Source organism: Calypte anna, chromosome 12 (assembly GCF_003957555.1).
Source record: "Calypte anna isolate BGI_N300 chromosome 12, bCalAnn1_v1.p, whole genome shotgun sequence".
NCBI classification, from domain to species: domain Eukaryota; kingdom Metazoa; phylum Chordata; class Aves; order Apodiformes; family Trochilidae; genus Calypte; species Calypte anna.
Genome location: NC_044258.1, coordinates 9,164,171 through 9,186,600, shown reverse-complemented (window position 1 = coordinate 9,186,600; position 22,430 = coordinate 9,164,171). Strand labels below are relative to the sequence as shown.

At 36.5% G+C, this 22,430-nt stretch overlaps 1 protein-coding gene across 1 annotated transcript; it reads left to right on the top strand.

The window, feature by feature from the left end:
- The first annotated feature begins 954 nt into the window (after window positions 1-954).
- DENND6A (DENN domain containing 6A) lies at window positions 955-22,230 on the top strand. The gene is made up of 20 exons (XM_008499093.2): window positions 955-1,149; window positions 4,003-4,041; window positions 4,135-4,177; window positions 6,652-6,764; window positions 7,712-7,792; window positions 8,149-8,254; window positions 9,678-9,757; window positions 10,745-10,807; window positions 11,469-11,524; window positions 11,859-11,981; window positions 12,150-12,245; window positions 15,474-15,568; window positions 16,711-16,776; window positions 16,863-16,927; window positions 17,548-17,637; window positions 18,198-18,251; window positions 18,344-18,453; window positions 19,021-19,123; window positions 19,878-19,952; window positions 20,394-22,230. The coding sequence occupies exons 1-20, from the start codon at window positions 955-957 to the stop codon at window positions 20,523-20,525; spliced, it is 1,785 nt and encodes a 594-aa protein (XP_008497315.2). The 3' UTR covers window positions 20,526-22,230.
- The last annotated feature ends 200 nt before the right edge of the window (window positions 22,231-22,430 follow it).

Here is a 22,430-nt window from a genome sequence, read left to right as displayed (position 1 = left end):
GCTGGGAAAACCAGGCATGGAGTTAATTCAGAGAACCAGCCTGTCTGCATCTACAAGGTTGAGGGTGTTCTTGTGGTAGCAGTGAACCAGAAGTCTAGCAAGAATAACTAAAGAGTTATAGGACAGGAGAGGAGTAACGGTGGATTTTTTTGTTCAAAAAATTAACTATTTAGCACTTTTAACTCCAGAGAAGGTTTCCAATTGAAATATAAATAGGGCATGAACTGTGCCAAGAGAGTATTTGAAAGCTCTTACATTATTAAATAAAGAGCTTGGCTTTTGGCTGAGGCACTTAAATAGGTTTTAAGAGACTAGGATGCTTTCACTTAAATTATTCCAATTTCTGGGGTAAAGCTGTCCAACCATCAGCTTGCGGGATATTCCCATCTAACCTGACTGATGCTAAGCGTTGCACAGGACATGATGTAGACATGCCTATTAATTACTTAGCGACAATCTTGCCCAGATGCTGTTCATGCCAAACAGGACGAGAAAAATTTTGGCTGTATGCCTACAATATGCAGCTTGCAGGAGTTCCCCGCACTCGCACCCTGCCGAAGCACTGGCGGGGGGGGGTAATTCGGTCTCCAGGGCAAGACGACTCTGACACGATGCCCCATAATGAGGCGGAGTAACCTGCTGCCTCCCGGCCGGCGGCACAAGCTGATCCTCCAGTTGCCGGCAGCTCAGGCGATGCGGATGCGGCCGCCCCGTGCCGGGCGGGAGGAACGCGGCGCTGTCCCGTCAGCTCTCCCTTCCCGTGCGGGCCGCACGGGGGAGCTCTGTGCCCGGGACTCCCCGCCCTAATGGTTTGGGCTGCCGGGCCTTGGTCGCCCCCTCTCCTCTGGAGCCCGGTTGGACTCTCCCGCTCCAAGCGGCTCCGGTGCCCGGCGGAGCTCGGGGGAGGTGCCGCGCCGCTCTCACGTGACTCCCCGCGGCGGGGCGTGCGCCGCCATGTCGCAGCGGGAGCGGAGCCCGAGCGGCGCCGACGAGGCCGGGGAGGACGCGGAGGCCGTGGTGGCGGCGGCGCTGGCGGAGCCGGACGGTCCGGACCGGTGCTTGTCGCTGCTCCCATGGGACCGTTTCTCGGCCTGGCTGCACTGCGTGTGTGTGGTGGGCTTCGACCTGGAGCTGGGCCAGGCCGTGGAGGTACGTGAGGTGGCGGGAGCGTCGGGGTCGGGTGGTGCACGGGTGGCGGCGGTGGTCGTGTGGGCACCGGCGCCTCCGGGAGCGAGCGGCTCTGCGGCAGGGCTCCGCCGGAATCGGGCACTTCCTCTGGTGCCGGCGTTGCACAGCGGCGGGGGGAAGCTCGGCGGTGCTTTGAGGGAAAAGTGATTGTGCAAAATCCCGAGAGGCCGCTGAGGGGAGGAGGGAGCGGTGGTGGGAAAGCTGTGCCAGCCGCAGCTGTCACGGAGCGTGAGGTGAGTTCGGTTATTTGCAAGGGACTGTGCTCATCGTGCTGGTTGTCACGCTGCTGTGCCATTGTGAGTGGTTGTCATCTGCCGCCAAGATGTGTGTTAGAGCTTCATCAGCTTTCTCTGTCTATGAACAGCACTGATTTCCATGGCATCTAGAGGTATCAGATTTGTAAAGAGCATAATAGTAGTGCCAGAGTATAATAATTGTGTGGAGGCAAGTAGGCTTCACAATTAACACGTTGCTTTAGCTCGCTGAGGTATGCAAATAAATCTTTGAAGTGTTTTCCCTGCACCATTAAATAAACGTCAAAACTGTGGCGGTGCCTTAGTGACGCTGCCAGGTTTGTTCAGTTCCCTGCTGCTCTTTGCCATTCTGTGCAACAGGCGAACATCTGAAAAATGACACGGTGGAGCTGCATTAGGGAAGTGACAAATAAGAATAGTTATCATTTGGATCGCCTTCACATAATTTATTTTTAATATTTACCATATGACTGTGCAGGGAATAAACGTGTTTTTCTTTCTTTTCTTGTAAAAGTTGTGTTGGCATAAGTTTTAAGAAAGCTAGCTACTACCCTGTTTAAAATACATAATTTGTATCATTGTTGGCTTCAAGAGAAAGAAACCAGCAGTGCACTGATACTCTGAGCTGTATTTGCTTGATGTTATGAGGTGGTGTTAGCAACAAAGACAAGAAATTCTTTATAACCTGTAATGTAAACAGGTAATGCTCTAGGTGGCCAAGGGAAGCACAGAGTATCTATCCTCTGTCCTGTTTGCAAACAACTCTTAACAGTGCTTTTAATTTTAATTGAATGGGTGTATAAAATTAAACTTAAAATGTCTACGTAACTAAGGCCTGGCTTTTTTTTGTTGTCTTGCTGCTGAAAGAATAATTAGCTTTTAGTTTCTGTTTGAATCCTTAACAATTACCTTACTTAACAATGAAAAATACTAAGACACAGGAATGCAAAATAAGCATTTATATTGTTGCACACCCACACAAAAGATTGTTTTATTTCTTTCTTGGAAACTTTAGACAAAAAGAAGCAGCTCGCTGCTCAAATCTGTGATACTGGGAGCACACTCTTAGAACTGTGTTTGAGGGAAAGGCTTCCCAAGTAGTTAGCAAATTTTCTCCAATAATTTTACATTTATTTTTCTTTAAAATACAAATTGGGCTTTTTTTTTTTTGTTTCCTATCTGGCAAGTTAAATTATTACTTATGGGGAAAAACAAGATACATGTAAGGGACATGTAGGTTTTAGAATATTTGGAAACTAGGAAGTTATGGTCCACAGTAGTTCTGCTTCTTTGTGTCTCCCTGCAGTCTTGTCATTTCCCCTTTGCTTTTGTGCTTCTGATAGGTAGCTTCATCTTCAGTGCCTTCTGGTCATGAAAGTATAGGAAAATGTTTGCATATTAAAAATAATTTTTAAAAAGCTGATTACAGACTTACTAAATGCAGTATGCAGGTATTTCACACACAGGTCTATTTTCAGTTTTAATTATAGCAATAGTGTGTTGTATGACTGTACCTCATTGGATAGAGGACTGAAGGAAAAATAATTGACTTAGGGACCTTATGGCTAGGGTACAGAAAGCCTACTTAGTCAGAGACCAGGTAGTGGATATAATTGTTTTCTGTAGCTTAGGACAGCAGTATATTATCAGGAGATAAATTTACTTATATTTTGACAAGATTAAATCAGATAACTGGACATTAGCAGTATGATAATAAATTTATGATAAGGAGGATTTTAGACCTGCAGTTGCATTGAACTTAAATTCTTCGGCAAGTTCCCATCTATGAAAGCTCTTAAAACTTCTTTGAAACATAATATTTGAATTTATATTGGATTTTGTTTGCTTGCAAGCTATTGGGGAACTTTTTAGCTTAACTTCAACTATCTCAGGTTTGTCTTCTTTCCAGTATGTTGTTTTCCTATTTGCTTGAATGATCACTGATCACATTCATTTTTTTAAATGATGGTGCTTCCATATCTCACACTGCATCATTTATGATTTCTGCTTTGTAAAAACATACTAAAGAAACTTCCTTCTTTTTCTATCAGTACAAGTCATGGCTTCTTGAGTGTGTTTTTTGTTCCTTCAGACCGCTCTCCTTTGGGGCCAATATTCATCCTCCAAGAGTTCGTATTAATATAGAGGATGTTTTGTGATTGAATCCTGATTACTATCACCTAACTGTCCATGGCTATAGATTTCAGAGAGTAATACCTTGTGGCTTTCTAAGGAATCATCTATGCCATTTCTGAATGTACCAGGTAAATCTAAAGGATGCAATCTTGCTCTCCTTTGGGACCTGTTGCACCAAAAACCTCAAGTATTGTGATTTTATTAATATATATCTGTGGTCTCCACCTGGCATCCAAAATACCTTATAAAGATCTGTGTGCTTAAAAGCATATAAAAAATAAGAACAGAGACATAATATTATTAGCTTACCTTAGAAAACAGCATAAGGCAAGTCAGGTATTTGAGGATTGTATAAAAAAAAAGTTTAATAGCAGATCATTGCTTATACAGAGTTTTTTTTTAATAAAATACTTTTTTTCTGTAGGTAATATATCCTCCACATTCAAAACTCACAGATAAGGAGGTAAGCCATAGCTGCTGTATAAGTATATAGTTTGTTTTTAGCTTAGCAATTTTAGGAAGTATAACAGCTTTCTTTTCTTTTCCCCCCCTCTAGAAAACCAATATTTGCTATTTGTCTTTTCCAGATTCTAATTCAGGTAAGTGATTCCTTCCGTGTAGTCATCTGTTGTCAGACTAAGTTACATTAGATAGAGTTTGACAGTATTGATTAATAGTTTAGATTAAATAATACTTCTAACAACTTAATATTGCAATGTAGAAAATGTATAAATAAGGTTAAATATAAAATTATGATTTTATTGTAATAAGGTCAGATAATGTTTTGGGTTTTTTTAATAATGTAAATTAAATGTCTGGAATGTGAACATGTGAGATCTTCCAGAGGACGTACATACAGAGATGTTTCAGAATACTTTGCAAGTAAAGAATTAATATCTTAAATTGACTTTTAAACAAAATAATATTGTCATTGTAGAGGGATGTGTAAGCACAGCATTTGAATAGTTTAATAAAGCAATTGGAAAATATATGGAGTAATCTTTTCATAAAGAAGTAAATGTATATTTTCTAAATTCATAACAGTGAAAATTACTTTTAAATTAAGAAATCATTTAGCAAGAACAACTGAGAAGCTAAAACCTATGCTATCTTCTCTATTCTGGATGCTTCTTTTGCTGTGTGTGGTCTTGCTTGCTAAATTCTTCTTTAATCTGAACTTCTACTGTTCTGCTGCCAAAGAGAAATTGGAGGCATGTGGCTGATGAGTTGGACCACCTGCAAAAAAGATAAGGCAGAAGTACAGACACTTCCTTTCACATTTATTTCTTTACAAAAGTCAAAACCTGTACTAACAGACATATTTATCCCTTTAACAGCTCTTAGTCTGTGCTTTTGATTGCTCTGCAGCTTAACAGCTCTGATAAAGAGTGATGCAGATGTGAGCTCTCACATAATTTTACCAAGTATCTTGGCTAATTTTTCCCCTTTGTCAAAATCTTACTGCTCTCATTGTTGATGGTGATAAACCTGTCCAGCCTTCAAAAGATATATTGAAGATACAAAGCAATGCATTAGGAGCAAAGGAGTATTTAATTTTTTTTTTCAAATAAGAGTTATTTTGTGCAGAATTGGTATATGTAACAAGGGTTTACTTTCAGCAGGAAAAAAAAACTCTTGCTTTTTGTAATGTCCCTACTAAGAACCTGTAGGTTCTTGATGATTCCTGGTAAGCTGAGGTTTCTGATGATACAGAAGGATTACCTGTGTAAAACTTGTGTTCTAAAAATGAATCAAATGTTGGTTTTAAGTCTGAAGAATAGTTATCTGGAGAATGGAGGTCCGCCTTACTCTTTAGTTGGCTGTGGCTGATGTCAGGACAACTGTGAGTTCAGATGATAGTGGCTTCATGATCTGTTTTGTGGAGGTCTTTGCAAATCGCACCCAAAAGCTGTAAGAGCAAAGCACTAATGAAGAAGTTAGATCAAATACAGAGAAGCAAGTGTCCTTTACCAAATGGAAGCTTACTGCTGTAACAGAAGCTGTAAGTTCAGTAGTAATTGTTTTTTATAGTTGCCTGTGTGAATGTTTACCTTGTTATGATGAAGACAGTCTGCTTGCTACAGTTTAGCAGCGCTCAGGAGGTTGTCTTTTAATTGCCTATGTTCATGTTAGTAACACTGCATACCAAGGGGACATTTTTTATTCTACAGATTTCCCAGAATTAATGATGTCATTGGTTGTTATAAACATTCTAGTAGTGCCCCTTATCACTGCTTCCACGAATGGCACATTTTGTTCAGAATAGCTTCTACTTGAAGTTGTTTTGGAGTTGCTTCTCTTTTAACAGCGGACAATGTTTGTAATGGTGAGAGCACAGTCAGAAGAGTATCAGTCATACAAATTCTGATACTTCAGTTCTCATGTTCTACCTGGTGAAAGTTTTATCAGAGAACCTTTGATAACTGGTACAAATTTAGCCCAAATGTATTTCCAGACTGCATACAGTCAATATACTTTATTACATTTTTCTGTCAGAAATAAGTTTTTATAGAAATGAAAGTTTACTCCTTGAGAATTTTACCGGTAAGCAATACTTCTTTGCACTCCATTTTCTGCAGTTAAGTTTTGCATCTTTCAAAAATACCTAGGCCTGCACAGGGAGTTAAGAGATCAGTCTAACACACTCTTATAATATGGTTTACATATGAACTCTTCGGTGTTAAAAAAGAAAGAGAAAAAAAAAAAAAATATTAAATGCAATCATTGAGTGGAGACATGACATGGTTGAGACAATCAGAACTATACATGCAGATGAGTAAAATGTGTAGGAACAGAAGAACAGCCATTAGTAGAGCTCTTTAATGACATGACAGTCTAATAAACTCCCTGTGAGGCAGAGTTGAAGGCAAGATGTTTATTACTGCCAAAGCTGCCACATTGTTCATTTCTTATATTAATATAAAAATGGTCATAATAGCAGGGTACACTAGCTGTGCAAGGGAAATGAACCACAACTATTTAACCTTTTTTGGCTGTAGACAAGTCCTCATATTAAGCAAGGCTCAAATTCAGAACACTCTCTGTTTGTTGTTTATCTTTTCCCCCAATGTAGGTTGTCTTGGGGACACACAGTTTTGTTTTAGATTTCGACGGTCTACTGGAAGGAAAGTCTCGTTGTGTTGTTTTCTGGACCAATTGGATAGAGATCTACCAGTTTACTTAAAGGTTGGAAATAAGAAAATAGGTTAATTTCTTCTGGGTAATGTTAATAATGCTTTGCATTAATCCTTGAAAAATTATGTTTCTGAACTGGATGTCATGAAAGACAAAGATGAGCAAATTAAGTTCTGGTAACTGATCTTTTACGTTTCCTTAGTATGGGTTTTGGACTGCAATTAATTAAATTGATGAGCAGACCTATTTTGTTACTGACTAGAAATCTGTAGATCAGATTGTGAAAGCCACTACCTTATTGGAAATCTGAAGGGCATTATAACTTTAAAGAAAAAAAAAAAAAAAAAAAAAGCTGAAATATTGCTCTGTGCTTCCACCCTGTATTTTATGAAGATGGAGCAGTTACCTAAAGCACATAGCAGCCAGAAACATTGTTCTTGTCATGTCCTTATGGAATACCGAGACCTTTAACTGCTGGTGGGAATCTGATTCTCAAACTCAATTTGGATCTGTGTATGTGGCAAATACTCAAATTCCTGTTTGTAGGAAGGACGAAGCTGATGAATCTTTGAAATTTGAGAGTGTGCTTCCTTAATACTCCAGGAGTCTTTTATAAAACTAATACATAGGAAGATGATGGATTTTTTTTCAAGTCAGGGCTTTAAGATTTCTAACTGCTAAAATCTGTTTAGTGCTACTTTGCAAAATTATGAGTGTTGATTTATTCCTCAGGAAATTAATTCTGATTTTATTTTAATGGTCTGTCAGAAGACTGTAGATATAAAAATAGTTAAGCCAGAAAGCACAGCTGTTTCCACACTGATGTTACATCTTTGAAGTACTTAGTGAAAAAATAGTACCCATAAACTGAGTAATACTTCCAGTTCATTGTGTGTAATCAACTTTGGAGCTTGCAAGGGAATCAACTTTTAAAATATATATAGAATACTGCAGAAAGGGCACTATCATGTTATTGTGTTGAATTCTTTATTTTGCAGAAAGATCCAGCATATTACTACGGCTATGTATACTTCAGACAAGTTAGAGACAAATCATTAAAGAGAGGCTACTTCCAGAAGGTAATGTCAGTTCTTTTGGGAAAATACTGATTTGGAAAGCAACTATTTTTCAAGGACCTCAGTGAAGCAGGATGTCTTTGTCTCAACGAAATTCATTGTGGATTTATACTAAATTGGTCTAATTTTACATCAGCTTCACAGTCAGAACAAAAGATTTTTGTGTGTTATGAACAAAGTCGGCAACATTTGGTTGTTGTTTCTGTGCAGTTGCCTGTAATCAAATGTGTGGTTGGCTTGCATGTGTGAGAAAAATCACACTTGACATTCTGATAGTAGCCAGTACAACTGTAATAGAACTGAAGGAAAGGATTCATTTAAAATTAATTTTTAAATTTTGTTTTTTCTCTTTATTCCAGTCACTGGTCCTCATCAGCAAACTACCCTATGTCCACCTCTTTCGCACCATGCTCAAGCAAATAGCACCAGAATATTTTGAAAAAACTGAAGCTTTCCTGGAAGCAGGTAGTGATACTATTATGTTATTCTGGAAGAGCTCCTATAACATCACATACTTCTTTTGAAGAAAAAACAAACAAGGATTCTAGTTTGTATTTCTGTCTTCTTGCAGAGTAGAGGGTTGGAATTATAGCTTGATTTTTAGGTAATTGAACAGAACTGCAGCCCAATCGCAGGACGTAATGATCTTGCAGGTCTTTTGCAGCCTAAGTGATTCTGTGATTCTAGTTTTGGATTCTGCATGGGTGAGTTGAATCTCCTCTCCTAAAAAACATAGAATCATAGAACCGTTTTGGTTGGAAAAGGCTGCTAAGATCACCAAGTCCAACCATTAAACTAGCATTGCCAAGTCTACTAAACCATGTTTCTCAGCACCCTATCTGCACATTATAAATTCCTTCAGGTATGGCAACTCCACTCACTTTCCTGGGCAGCCTGTTCCTTCTAGGATTTTGTTGTATGTTTCAGGACTAGCTGTTCAGCAAAAGTACCTGGTGGCAATTTTTAATTTGTGCTCTTCAACAACTGAGTCCATTTGGCCATTCTGACAACTGCTAAGCAACTGTACACGTGTCATTTTGAATGTGGTTTTTTTTTGTTTGGCTGATTTTGAGTTTTTTGTCTTTTTTGTTTGGTTTGGTTTTGTTGTCGTTTGTTGGTATTTTGCTTGTTTGTTTTTTGCTTTTTTGACCAAAGAGAAAAATGCAGCAGAGTGGCACTTGACAATGGGTGCTTCAGCCTTACTGTAGAACTTGAAGAAACAGAGAGGGCCAAATGGGAAAGTTTCTTTACACAACACCTGTATTTTTGTGCTTTTACTGAACATCAACTTGTAGAAACCATTCTTGATGAAGGAATTGTATTTTTGATTGCCTTTGGAGAAATAGTTTTTTCTGACAGTTTGTATTATGAACAAAATAAGGTCTGAAAGAACCGCTAGTATTAATAATTATATTAATAACTATTAATAACTATATTAATGATTATATTAATAATCATTAATATTTTGTTTACAACGAAATGCTGAAAAACTTCATAGCCAAGCTAGGAAGCTAGCTTTTCCCTCAGCTACCTGTGTTTATCTACAGTAGCTGATGAACATAAACATGTGTGCTTGTTTCAGAATTTTTTAATGTACTTTCATGGCTTCTCATGTAATATTTCTTCAACAAATTATGAGTCTAGTTGCTACCAAAAATAGAAAACATGAGGATACAGGTTTCCCTGAAAGGAAAAACCTTTAGAGTTCTAGCAAAGTAGGATTGTCAAAAAAGGCTGTAAAACTACTTTAGCATAATCAAGAGATAAGTAGAACTGTTGTGGGCTATCAGCACTAATTTAAAAATGCAGTCTGCACAAAGTTACTACAGGATAATGAATTATAGCATATATTAACTAGTTCTGAATTATACTCTTTTTTTAATTTAAGTTTGTAGTGATGTTGATCGTTGGCCAGCACCAATCCCAGGGAAAATACTGCATTTGCCCATTATGGGCATTATAATGAAGGTAATTCCTCCTAAACTATTTTTCTCAGAGAGTGTTCTCCCCTCCATTTATTGTATGGGTAGTCACTGTATTCTTCCTTGTTTTCGGTGTCTCATACTTCAGAACGGAATAGATGTTTACTCCTCTCAGCATGAAGGTCTGTGAGAACTTGATTAGGTTCCTTCATTGAGGCAAGGAGGGGAGGGTCTTCTGCAGGGCAGAGGTTAATATGCATTTTTTGTAGATATTAAAAAGAGATGTTTTGTTTGCAGTGTCTATATTATCCTTCTGGAATACGGATTTTAGGAGGATTTAATGCTAATTGGCAAATCAAACGTTAAGCAGCACTTCAAAATACTGAGAGTTAAGTTCCTGTCAAGCAAATTAAATATAGCAGTCAAAATCATTCGTGTTCTGAAGTTTGACAGGTACAAATTTTTTGGACCACACACACTAAATGAGTTTTTTGGTCTGATGGTAATTTTCAATGATGGTGAAATACAGCTAAATAAAGATATTAAAGAAGCTATATCCAGTGTGTGGGTAAGAACTGGGCCTCTGGGAGCCATAACATTTTCATGTAAAATGCAATTAAGTGGATTTGATAGATCTAGAGGTTACAGTTGAACATAGTTTCTCAATAGATCCTCTCGAATTTATGGCTAGATGCATGTGCATCACTAGGGAGAGGAGCAAGTTGTTTCTGGAGCTGTTCTGAAAGAACAAATTTAATGAAGTCAAGTCCTGGATGGATGCTAGACCAGGCTGCTCCAAGCTCCATCCAACCTGTCCTTGAACACTTCCAATACGAGTGTATTGATCCCTGTAGCAATGATTTGCAGTCTTCAGCCGCGTATTCATTGTTACGTGGATGTTCTGTAGAGTACATTAAGCAGCATCCTGTAGTATTTCCTCTTTAAATGTTGTATCTTGTCTGTACATCAGTGTTTTAAGTGTCTGTTGAATTCGATGCAAGGGGAAAAAAAAGTCTGTCTTTTTCTTTCAAAGTTGCGGATTCCAACATATCGTGACAAGCCTGGAACAACGCCAATAGTACAGAATATGCACCAGGTAGAGATTAGATACTTCTGTTTTATATAACCCCTAGGCAAAGCTAAATACTTGCCTTCATTTTTTTAGTTTAAATTTGTTCATAAAAGATAGGTGGCAAATCCTCATGTACTTCGATAACAAAGAAATCTACAGTCTTTTAAACTTTGAGTGGAGGAATCTAGAGTTGGATTCTTTGTAGAAAAGGTGTTCTAACCCAGCTACCCCAAGTACTTTAGGAGAAGACTGTTGACTGAAAAAAATTACTGGACCCAAACTTCCTATAATGAGTGAAAAGTTTCTTTGGTTGTTTTGGGGGTGAAAACCAAATTAAAAATCTTTAAACAGAGAGGATGCATATAAAACGAATCTATCTGTGCCTGCATGTGCTGCAGAGCTGTTACTCAAAATGGCTTCAGTATTTTGTATCTTTTCTGGACTGAAAGTTGCATGCCTGTAAGTGGTGTGTGTGTGTATGTGTGTGTGTGTGTGTGTGTGTGTGTGCTTTTAGCACACACACGGATAGTTACTTGTGGAGATTATGTCCATACTGCAGTAGTATAGTAGGGGTAAATAGTTAGGGTATGTACCATCTACTGTCTGTAAGCATTTAAGGGAAACTATTTCATTTAATACCTAGGTATTCTGATGACTAAAAAACAAGCATTGCGATGTCTTTTAGGCAGATGCTCAGATCTCTCTGGCTTTACCGACTGTTCATGAAGTAGACCTTTTCAGGTAGGAGTTTGGATTGATTTATTTCTAGTTATGGTTTCCTACAAGTCAAAGATGTATGATGGGTCCATAACATGTCTCTTAGCTTGCAGGCTAACGTTTATCAGTATTGATTTTAATTTTGTTTTTCTGTGAAGCTGACTAAAAAAAAATTCAGACAATATGTGGACTGAAACTGCAATAAACAAGTTTATTAAATGCTCCATTTCACATGAGTATTTGATATTTTTCCAGATGGCTATTAAATACCATTGCAAACTTCTTTTTTTATCCAGTTCTTAATCAGATACATATTTCTTCTGGATAAGTGTATTAAAATATGTCAATGTTTTTCTAGGTGTTTGTGTCCAGTGTTCTTTCACATTCAGATGCTTTGGGAACTAGTACTGCTAGGAGAACCACTAGTTGTGATGGCACCCTCACCATCAGAATCTTCAGAAACCGTGCTGGCACTTGTTAGGTAAATCTTAGTGGAGCTTCCTAACTAATGACCCAGTGGGTCGCATGTGAGTGCAACTTCATTTGAGCTGAATATAAAAAAATACTACAAATTTTAGAATTGCTTGTTTCTTTAATGAAGTTTTGCATTGTATACATATAGCAGGCTTATCTCTTTTTTACCTTGCAGCTGTATTTCACCGTTAAAGTACTGCAGTGATTTCAGGCCATACTTCACCATACATGACAGTGAATTCAAAGAATACACGACTCGCACACAAGCCCCGTAAGTAAATCAAGCTTTGTTGTGAAGGTTTTGCTTTCAACCACTTCTAACTGTAAATGTGTGTTCAGATACTGCTTAACTAGTCTGAATGGCTATCATTATAGAATACATTTAGACTCTTTACTTATAAGGTTTATCCAGTTGAGTGTAGTAGTTACCTGTTTTTAGGTTTCCCTCATGGTATGCAGGATTTAGAAACTGTAAAACAATGTCATCATTAAGCTACATTGATGGGAATCTTGTATGCAAAATAAGTAAAACTGCAAAAATGAAAGTGGGGAGAACATTTTGTTTTTCCAGGAGGGTTTGGTCATGCAATACCAGCTCAGTAGTAGCTCCTTGGAAAATTGTGCTATGGTTGTTTTTATTCTTAAGTAGTTCCTAAGCAAAATGACATCTGGAATTCAACATTAATATTGCTGTTTTGTAAAGTTAATCCAGTCAGTGTCCAAGTTGAGACAATAATTTAAGAAGTATCTCTTGACTAAATTTGTTAGGGAAATACTACAAATACAAAATTAAGTTTATTTTTTTAAGAGTGCAAGTTTAAAAAATGTTTTGAGAGTGCTTTAAGCACACACTTTTCTACTTTTCTTTTTTAAATATACCCTCTTATTTGAGAGCGACCTCTCCTTCTCTCTTCTTATTGTATCTGTTAATAATATGTATGTTATATGCATTACTTAAATGCAACTTGATTTATGAATAGAGTCCCTGTGTTAGATTTACTGATCTTTTAGTAAAGAAGCTTTTTCTAATGGCTGAACAGGCAGTGGTTGTTGTGTTGAGATTTCTATTTGTTTTGTTGGGTTTTTACTCTATTTTTCCTCTCAATGGAAGTACCACCAGAGATACAGCAGTGGAAAAGCATACAAACATAGACATTATGTTTCAGATCATATTCCATGGGAATTGTTATGCAGTATGTAATTTGATTTCTAAAAATATTTCCTTGAAGAATTTGGTTAAACTTCAGTAACCCATGCTTCAAAATTGCATCTGCTCCTCTGTAGCAAAATAGAAAGGTTGTTTGCTATGTATGTTAGTGTTTGAAACAAAGCTCAAATTGCTTTAGCTTTCTTAAAGAAAACAAAATTTGGTAAGATTGGGAATAGGTTTCTGAAGCAGAGGCTTTAAAAAAGAGAAGAAAGCAGGTGATGCAGATTCTTTGCATTTTATTACCTTTAGTGAGACAGGAGCAAGGAGTATTTTCATCTTGATGTTTTGATTCATCATGCCTTTACTGAACTGGTTTAAAATCATAATTACTTCTGTAAATGTGATAAATTAAGGCTCCTAAAAGTGACTTATTAGCTTACCAAGTTCTGCTAATATATAACCAGTAGCAGTTAAATAAGATCCCTCATTATTTATTACCATCTTACCTGGACCTAGAATCTTTTTATTTTCTATTGCTTGTGTGTAAATGAAAGCCTTACTTGACTTTAATCCTTGCTCTGTAGCCCTCCAGCTAGTGAAAGAATGTCAAATTGTGGCCACTGGTCCGTATAAAATGTTGCTTTTTGGTTCACACAAAATAGGCATGAGAAGATTGCAAAATTGTGTGAAGTTACACAGAACTTGATCCAGTACTAGGGAGAAGAGTGCCTCTTATTTGGGTTTGATTAAAGACTCTGTTTGCTTCTTATCTTGATTCTTATGACCTGACCATGAAATGAAGATAAAGCATTGTAAGTTAATTTTTCAGAGTACAACAAAGAAATGTGTTGAGACCTATTTATGGGCACTGGTCTTTATCACTGTTTTAGCAGAGAGACTGTAAATCATACATGGCAACACCAAAAAAGCAAGAACAGCATTTGCAAATCCCAGGGAATTTAAATCAGAAATGTAAATTAGTTTAACAGGATTATAGAAATAGCAAAAAATAACGAAGCTGAATTCAAATGAGTGGGAGGAAAATACGTAATATGTGGAATGAAATGTTTTCAGGATTACATACTTGAACAGTAGGAGGACTCAAAAGAAATTATTTTTCTGGTGAAGGTTGAGTCAGTGACATGCAAGGAAAGACTTCTGAGAAACTGATAAAATTTTGTGCTGCTCATTTTAAGATGGAATAGGGAGGGGGAAATTGCTATTTCCACAGCCCAGACATTACACTTGCCTACAGAGCTGTGAGATCAGATTTTTGTCCTATCTGTGAATGCTTAATGGGTTATATATAATTTGTGTGTGCATAGTTATAATTAGAAAGTGGAGGGAAAAATGAAAGTCAGAAAAATTTGTAAGTTAACATAGAAATTGATGCCAAATTGCCACCATGATAAAGCTTTAAGAATCAAATAAAAACCTAAAGAAAGATCCTTTTTTTCTTTCTCTCCATCTTATCTCAAATAACAGGAAACTTAAGGATGGCACATACAAAGCTTTAACATTTGGGATTTTTAAAATCAATCTGAGGAGATTCTTATGAGCAACTTTTAATATGTCTGTTCCAATGAGGCTTGCAGTTATACTCTCTTCATGGCTAACATTTGCCTGTAAAGTGGATAACAGCCACCATTTAAAAAATGTATTGATAGTTTACTGTATTAATGCTATAAAGCCCAAATCCTGCAGCCCTGTTCTCTTACTGTCCTCTTCCCTGTGTGCCCCTGCACATCCTTAAAGCTGGAGTCTTAGCACAGAGTAGGGGTTGTGAGCTTGGGCACAATGCTGTTAATGTATTTGTACTTCACCACTTGATAACTGCTTTTTAACAAAGAATGCTGAAGTGTTGGAATGGAAATGGGTTATTTAGTGTGTGTTCTGCTTAATTCTGTCATCTGAGAGTAGCTCATGCAAGCAGTGGTCAGACTGACATGCACACTGAAGTACTGAGAGTTTTGTATAAGCAAACACTGAAAAGGAGCAATTTGTCTTTCAAATACAAGTAAAATTCTCTCTCAGATAAAAAAATTATGAAAAAATCACATAATACCCTGTTCACATTGTAAATGGGCAGAATTTAGCCAAGAGCCTAAGCAAAAGATGTCAGTTTTATTTTCCATTATTATTTAGACTTTAAGATAACATCTCTCTTGCTATTTTCTAAAACTTAAAAACATTGATAAACACACTGTGCTCCTATGTGAAACTTTAAAATGTAACTTGTAAATACAAAAGGAAAATAATTCTCAAATTAAGAGTTGACATTAACCTTTTGTATTAATTAAGACAGAAGATCTTACTGTCATAAATCAAACATTGTCATTATTTTTCTAGACCATCTGTCATTCTAGGGGTGACGAATCCTTTTTTTGCTAAAACACTTCAGCACTGGCCTCACATTATCCGAATTGGAGATATTAAACTTCCAGGTAAAGTACAAATACCTTCTACTATCCTGTGCAACAAGCTCTGTGTTATTTGTTTATTTACAAATGTATTTCATTTAGTACAGTTTAGTTTCATGCTAACCAGATCCTCATAGATTTATATCTGTCAAGTGAACCTAGGCTCTTGAGTACTTGCGTGTTGTATATTGCCAAATCTAGTATATTAAATGCAGAGGTGGTAATACTCATTAGTAATAATGTTTCACCTTTTTCATAATTTGTTTTTGTATCTCTCCCAATAAGATATTAAGTTGTTAAACACAGTTTATTACTGATGTTAATTTTAGCGTGAGTGGAATGTAATAAATCAGTGGCATCAAGTACACAGGAAGTAAAATCCATGTGAAAACTAGTTGGAATGTCACAGTAAGAACAGGGACAGAGAGAGAGAGGAGTTTGGTTATTTTTTTCTTTTTTTTTTTTTTTTTGTTTGTTTGTTTGTTTGTTTGTTTGTTGGTTGGTTGGCTTTTTTTGGTTGGAGGGTTTTTGTTAAATTTATTTTCCATTTCTCCTTACTCTGCAGTTTCACTAGCTTTTTATACTATTATCTTTCCTGAATTTGAACATCCAACTAGATCTAGGAGGAGGTTCTGCTGATTCCGCAAGATTACTAAAAGGGTTTCTGGTCTTCTGGCTGGAGAAGGATATATTTGGAAAAAAACAAAACAAAAAACAATTTAGTTTAGCCTGTGGAAAAGGAGATATAAAATAATTTTCTTCCAACCCAGTCCATTGCTACTGTTTTAATTTGTTATATACAATTATTATTTTGGCCAAGGTACTAAAGATTTTTTCCAGAGAGCATTTATCCTAAGGGGAACAAAGAAAGGTGGAATATAATTTTAAATTAATGAAACATCATTCACTGCTATTTAGTCAGTTGGGGTTTTTTGTGGTTTGTTTTTTTTTTGTTTGGTTGGTTTTTTTAAGCTTTTCAACAGGGAGCCTTTATACAAAGGGAAAAGCCTGTATCCTGTTATTTGTATGCTTACTGGATGTTTCTGGATATATATTTGGACCCATGTTGGCCTTCCGATTCTTAAAATATTAGATAGTCTTCTAAAAGAAAGAATCTGTTTCTAAAATGGAGATCTCAAGTCAGGTGGCTTTACATGTTTTGACAGGTGAAGTTCCAAAGCAGGTGAAAGTGAAAAAACTGAAGAACCTAAAAACTTTGGACTCCAAACCTGGTAATATGTTGCTTCAAAGTTAAATTACCACTATTATAAAGCATACCCCATTTTGCCTTTGGCTATATGTTGCTTTTTTTCCTTAGGTGTTTATACCTCTTACAAGCCATACTTGAACAAGGATGAAGAAATTGTTAAACAGTTACAAAAGGTAACACTACACATCTCTTCTTAATGGAAATTGCCTTGTGTGCTGTTGTACGGTGCTTTCATTTAAGGCTGAGCTCTGCCTGTGTAACTGAAAAAAAAAATTATTCCTTTGCCCTAGTTCATAACAGGATAGGAATACACTCTCATTGTAGAAGAAGTGCTGCTGCCTTGTTAGGACTTTCTGTTAACAACAGGAATGGTAGAACTCAAGAAATTAGCTTAATAATGTAGAGAATTGATGTGATTGATGTGTTAATGTTTTGGGGTTTCCACCATCTGCCACCACCCTCTCGTCTCTTTGGTCTAGAAATCTCACAAAAAAAGTAAGAATCAGAGCTTCCAAACTTTTGACTCATTTGCAGAAGTTTCTTTATAGAAGGTTTTTTTTTTTCCCCTTGAACTTCTTTGCATGAAAATAAAAAATGTGCAATTGAGTAATGGGTATCTGTGCCAACTGACTTGATGTTATTGCTTTCCTTTCATGGTTCAGGGGAAGGGGTGCTATATGTAAGCTTACGGCAAATGAATACAGAAACACTTGAATAAATACTCCTAAAAATCCACAGAAGTACTTGCATGTTTTGGAGTTACAGACTTGTGATATTTTATTTCTTTTTTAAGGGTGTGCAACAGAAACGTCCTACAGAAGCTCAGAGTGTGATTCTTCGGCGGTATTTTTTGGAATTGACAGAGAGCTTCATTATTCCATTAGTGAGTTGTTAGACTAAGGAGGTTTTTTACATACATAATATGGGAGTAGGTTGTTTTCAGTTAGCCTAAGTCCAGCCACTAGCAGTGTTCCCCTGGGGTAAACACTGGGTCCAGTAGTGATCTGGTTGATGGGGCATTGTGATAGAGTTTTGTTGGTTAGTTCTATGTTTGTATGAGGGACCTGGAAATCACTTACAAATTTTATGCCAAGTGGGATTACTGTTTGGAATCACCCAGGATATGAAGGCACCTGTGGACTGTCACCAAAGAAAAGAGACATTGTTTGCTAGTGGCTGGAGTTCAGGATATGTGTTCCCTTGTTTCCTGTTCTCCTTTCCCTCATGTCCTCCTTCAGTCTTGCTGACGTAAAGCTCTGTTGTTGGGAAATACAAGTGGTGTTGAGAGCGTTCTTATGCTCTCATGTGGTAAATATGCACAACCTCACCCTGTATCAGTACTTTGAAGAGAAAATGCTGTGGTCACAAGTGATAAGTAAACATCCACGTGGACTGTGGATAATGCTGGTTATGAAAGCAACCTTTCTTTTTTCCTTTCCCTAGGAACGTTATGTGGCAAGCCTAATGCCTTTGCAAAAATGCATATCACCATGGAAGGTAAGGAAATAAAATTTGAATTAACTGGAAATTGGTGATTAGAGAAAACATTTGTAGTATGCTAATAGTTTTTTTTTTCTTTCTTTCCATAGAGTCCACCACAGCTGAGGCAGTTTAGCCAAGATGATTTCCTGAAGACACTGGAAAAAGCAGGACCACAGCTCACATCAGGTTTAAAAGGAGACTGGATAGGACTTTACAGGTCATTCCTGTTGTTAGCATAAAAAATTAGACAAATCAGTAATATGAATGCTCTTCATGGGCAAACTTGTTATCAGTATTGATTTGACCAAGACTTGCTTTTAGAATATGTGTTTTAATAAGAATTGATAGCACTTAGTATACCTTACTCACTTAAATCAGTTGCTTTGTAACCTTTTAATGCTTTTCATAAGATGTTATTAACCCTACAGGTCTCTGAATACCAGAGATACCACTTAATTTCTCCTTCCAATCAAACACAAAGTTAAAAATGAGGATATTTCAAACTAAGCCTTGCTTTTTTTTTTTACTGACAAAAGTCCTAATCTTTTTTGTCTTTCATTCCCATTTTCTTTATATGGTTTTCCCAGTCTTTGTCTTAATTAATAGATGAACCTATAATACTCCACTTCAGAATATTACCTCTTTTCAAAAGTAAACCTGGAAAGGGTCCTAATATCTTCTTCAACCTCAAACATAATTGCTATATATTTGATTACTTAGAAAAAGGTGCTATAAAAATTGTAATTAAAATGTAAAATGTATTTTTCTTTCATTATTTTACCAGGCATTTTTTAAAATCACCCAACTTTGATGGTTGGTTTAGGAGCCGGCAGAAGGAAATGACACAGAAGTTGGAGGCCCTTCATTTAGAAGCACTGTGTAATGAGGTTAGAAAAATATGTGCTTATGATTATATTTGTCATCTAATAAAAATTAATATGCCACATCAATGAACTTACAATGTAAGATCCATTAGTAAGAAGCTGAAGTGTGTGTAAGTATAATTTGAGTTGGACCAACTGATAGGGTATCTCTAGAGAAGAGATTCTGCAGCTCAAGAGGTAATAGGAAGAACAAAAAAGTAAGTCAAAACAAAGTGGAAAATAAACAGTGGAAATAAATAAAGGAAATAAAGCAGTGGAAATAAATAAAGGAAATAAAGGCGGTTTATTTTTAAAAGGCCATTGATAAGGGATTAAGGAACAGACTTCCATAAGAAAATTCACTTCATGAACAGATTTTACAAGTTACCAACTATGTGATCTGCTTTAATGTCCTAGAAGTAAGTGCTGCCTGGCACTATTTTAATATTCCATTGTTTTGGCAGATTGGATTTGGTAAATGTTTACTGCCATTTTGCATTGTAGATGCTATTTTTGAAACTAAGCCTGTTTGGTATGATTTTTATTTTTATTATTTGTGTATATTTGGTTTGTGTTCTAGTCTTCCAAATCCTGAACAAACATGCAAATAAAATAGATTTTGCAGTTCACAGTAGGCAGAACGTGAGTAAAATGAGCTTAGTAAATGGCATGAAAATAAGGAGAAGACCGATTCTGAATGGTAGAGGTAAACTAACACTACTTTTGAAAGTTATGTAGGTTGCCATAGATATTTCATTGCTTAATTTTTATTTTTTAGAACTTGGTTTTCTGGAGTCAGAAGCACAGTGAAGTAGAAACGGTAGATCTTGTCTTAAAGTTAAAGAATAAATTGGTAAGTAACTGGATCAAACATGTCCCAGATTTGCCTAACTTAAGTAGATAAAAGTATTGTATAATTGTGTTTACAGCTACTTAAATAAAAATATTCTTTAATAGCTTAAGGAACATTATTCATGTTTTTAAAATAGCTCATTTCAATTGTGACTGAAATGTTAGCTGCCTTCCCAACGTTGTCCAACTGTGTTGGAAACATGGCACTGATCTGTTGTTTTAAAACTACCTGGAATTTTGTGACTGATCCCTGAGTGGGAGCAAGGCTGAATTCTCAGAGAAGTAGAAAACCAAATTAATTCAGTGTTAGCTCATGCTTCTTGTTGGAATTTCTACTCAGCAAAAGAATTAATTTTCAAGATGTGCTAATTTGTCACTTCAGTATGTCTTTATGACAAACTGGCATTTTTAGCAGAAATCATGTCTTATTGTATCTTTGCAGTTGCAGGCTGACAGAGAACAGCTTCCTGTGAAAACTGACACACTGAAGAAGCTGCAGACACACATCAATGATATTATACTAGCACTTCCAGATGACTTACAGGACATCTTGCTCAAAACTGGCACAACATGATTTCTCCTGGAATTCTTTTTGTGCAGAAAACAAAAGGCAAATGCTGTTTCACAGAAGACAGTGGCTTACCAGCTTTGGAACATGGCTCTAAATAATACCTTAACACTACAAGTGGACTGTACTAATGGTATAGCTCACTATACTATTTTCACTGTTTTTTTCCACTTAAATCCCAATGCAGCTAAAGGAATTCCTGTGTCTAATACTGTTTGAATTAAGTGCTCTTAAAGAAAACAATCTGTGGGCATATGAAACTATACCACAGTATAGGACCACGGTGCAGTGCTGGCATTGCAGAATGTTTTCCAATTGGTGCTGCTATACCCGATGCTGTTAACTCAGGGTTGAGCAATATTGATCTTGTTGATCATCCTTTTGATGTAGTACTACCAGATTGTTTGTTTTTAATTTTGGTTTTCATCTGGTGATAAGCCCAGCTGGCATATTATGTGTCTTGGTCAGAATACATGATAGTTGAGGTATTTTAGTGGTAAATTATTGCTTTCAAAATTGTTTCAGGTACAGCTGAAATGATCAGATCAGTCCTTTCTCCTTACCATCTTTACAAAACCTTATTCATCTTGCATCTTTAAAGCCAAGGCAGCTGATAAAAATTTCCTGAAAAGAAATCTCCTCAATTCAATGTCCGTTAATTAGGGTGTTCTTACATGCCTTAAATATAAAGTAATTGTATACTAATTGGTGGTTTTAAACTGCTGACATTCTAGATTTAAAGTGGATCACTAGTGTAAATGTAAGTAGACAGTGTTCATCACAGGACATAAGTACAGTGGTGTTCTAATACAGGTTTTACAATCAGTGCTTTCAATAGAATTAGCTAATACACAATCTGTTTCAGATGGAGATCATAGCAGTCAGTTCCTGTTATAAATTTATGTTTTCTTACTTACACCAGTAGGTGTTTGAGGAGATAATGAGGCTGAAGATAGATGCTGTCAGCTTCAGCTGAAAAAGGCCTATGGAAAGGTCAGACTGTGGCATGAAAAGATTGTAGCATGAAATTATTCTCAGTATATGCATATAGCAGACATGCACAGAATAATTTCCTCTTGCATATCAAGCAACAAGAATGTGATGTTTGTTTTCTTGAACAAATTGCAGTGGTAAATTCAGCTGCTCCACATGCAGTGTTGTACTTTGACCAGTTTCAAGTAGATTAAAATTGTACACACAGCATACATTTTTACATGACAAGTGGGTCACAGTTACAAAAAAAAAACCAAAACAATTCTGCTTTTAAGTGCTTGGATAGATTTTTTTAAAAATTAAGACATAATCCTGCTATAAGAACTTGCTTTTATATAATAAATATTACATATCTTTCTAAGTCATATTTGGATATAAAGTGTCACAACCATATTTTTATGAAAGTATGTATTTTAATACTGTTATAGTTTGTATACAATTACTCATGACCAAAAGTTTAATGTATCATGTTACTTAAACTACACCACTTCAGCATTAATTTCTAACTTGCAATTTTTTTTTTGCACATTCTGATGAATAGCAGTTTTAATCCAGAAATCAGTAAGTGGCAATTCTTGTACTGAATTATCTTAAAATATTTAATCTGGAGCACTGTGTAGTTTTTTGGAACCATGTAAACTGTTAAAAACTATGCTAACTATCACATGACTGCAAATACATATTTTTGTAAGAGAAAAATAAAAGGTTTGATTTTTAATTTTTCTTTGGATGTTATGTGATTTATATGGTGGGTGTGATTTGTTTTGTTGTTTTTGTTCCTCCTGTGTAAGCAAAGGTGTTGAGTAGATGCTGCTGCTTAGTGTGACTTGATGAAGCTGTACCCCTTAGGTGTGTACTTGGTGTGATGGAGTGATGGTGTAGTTTGATCAGACATGGTTGTCATCTGATAGAGCTACA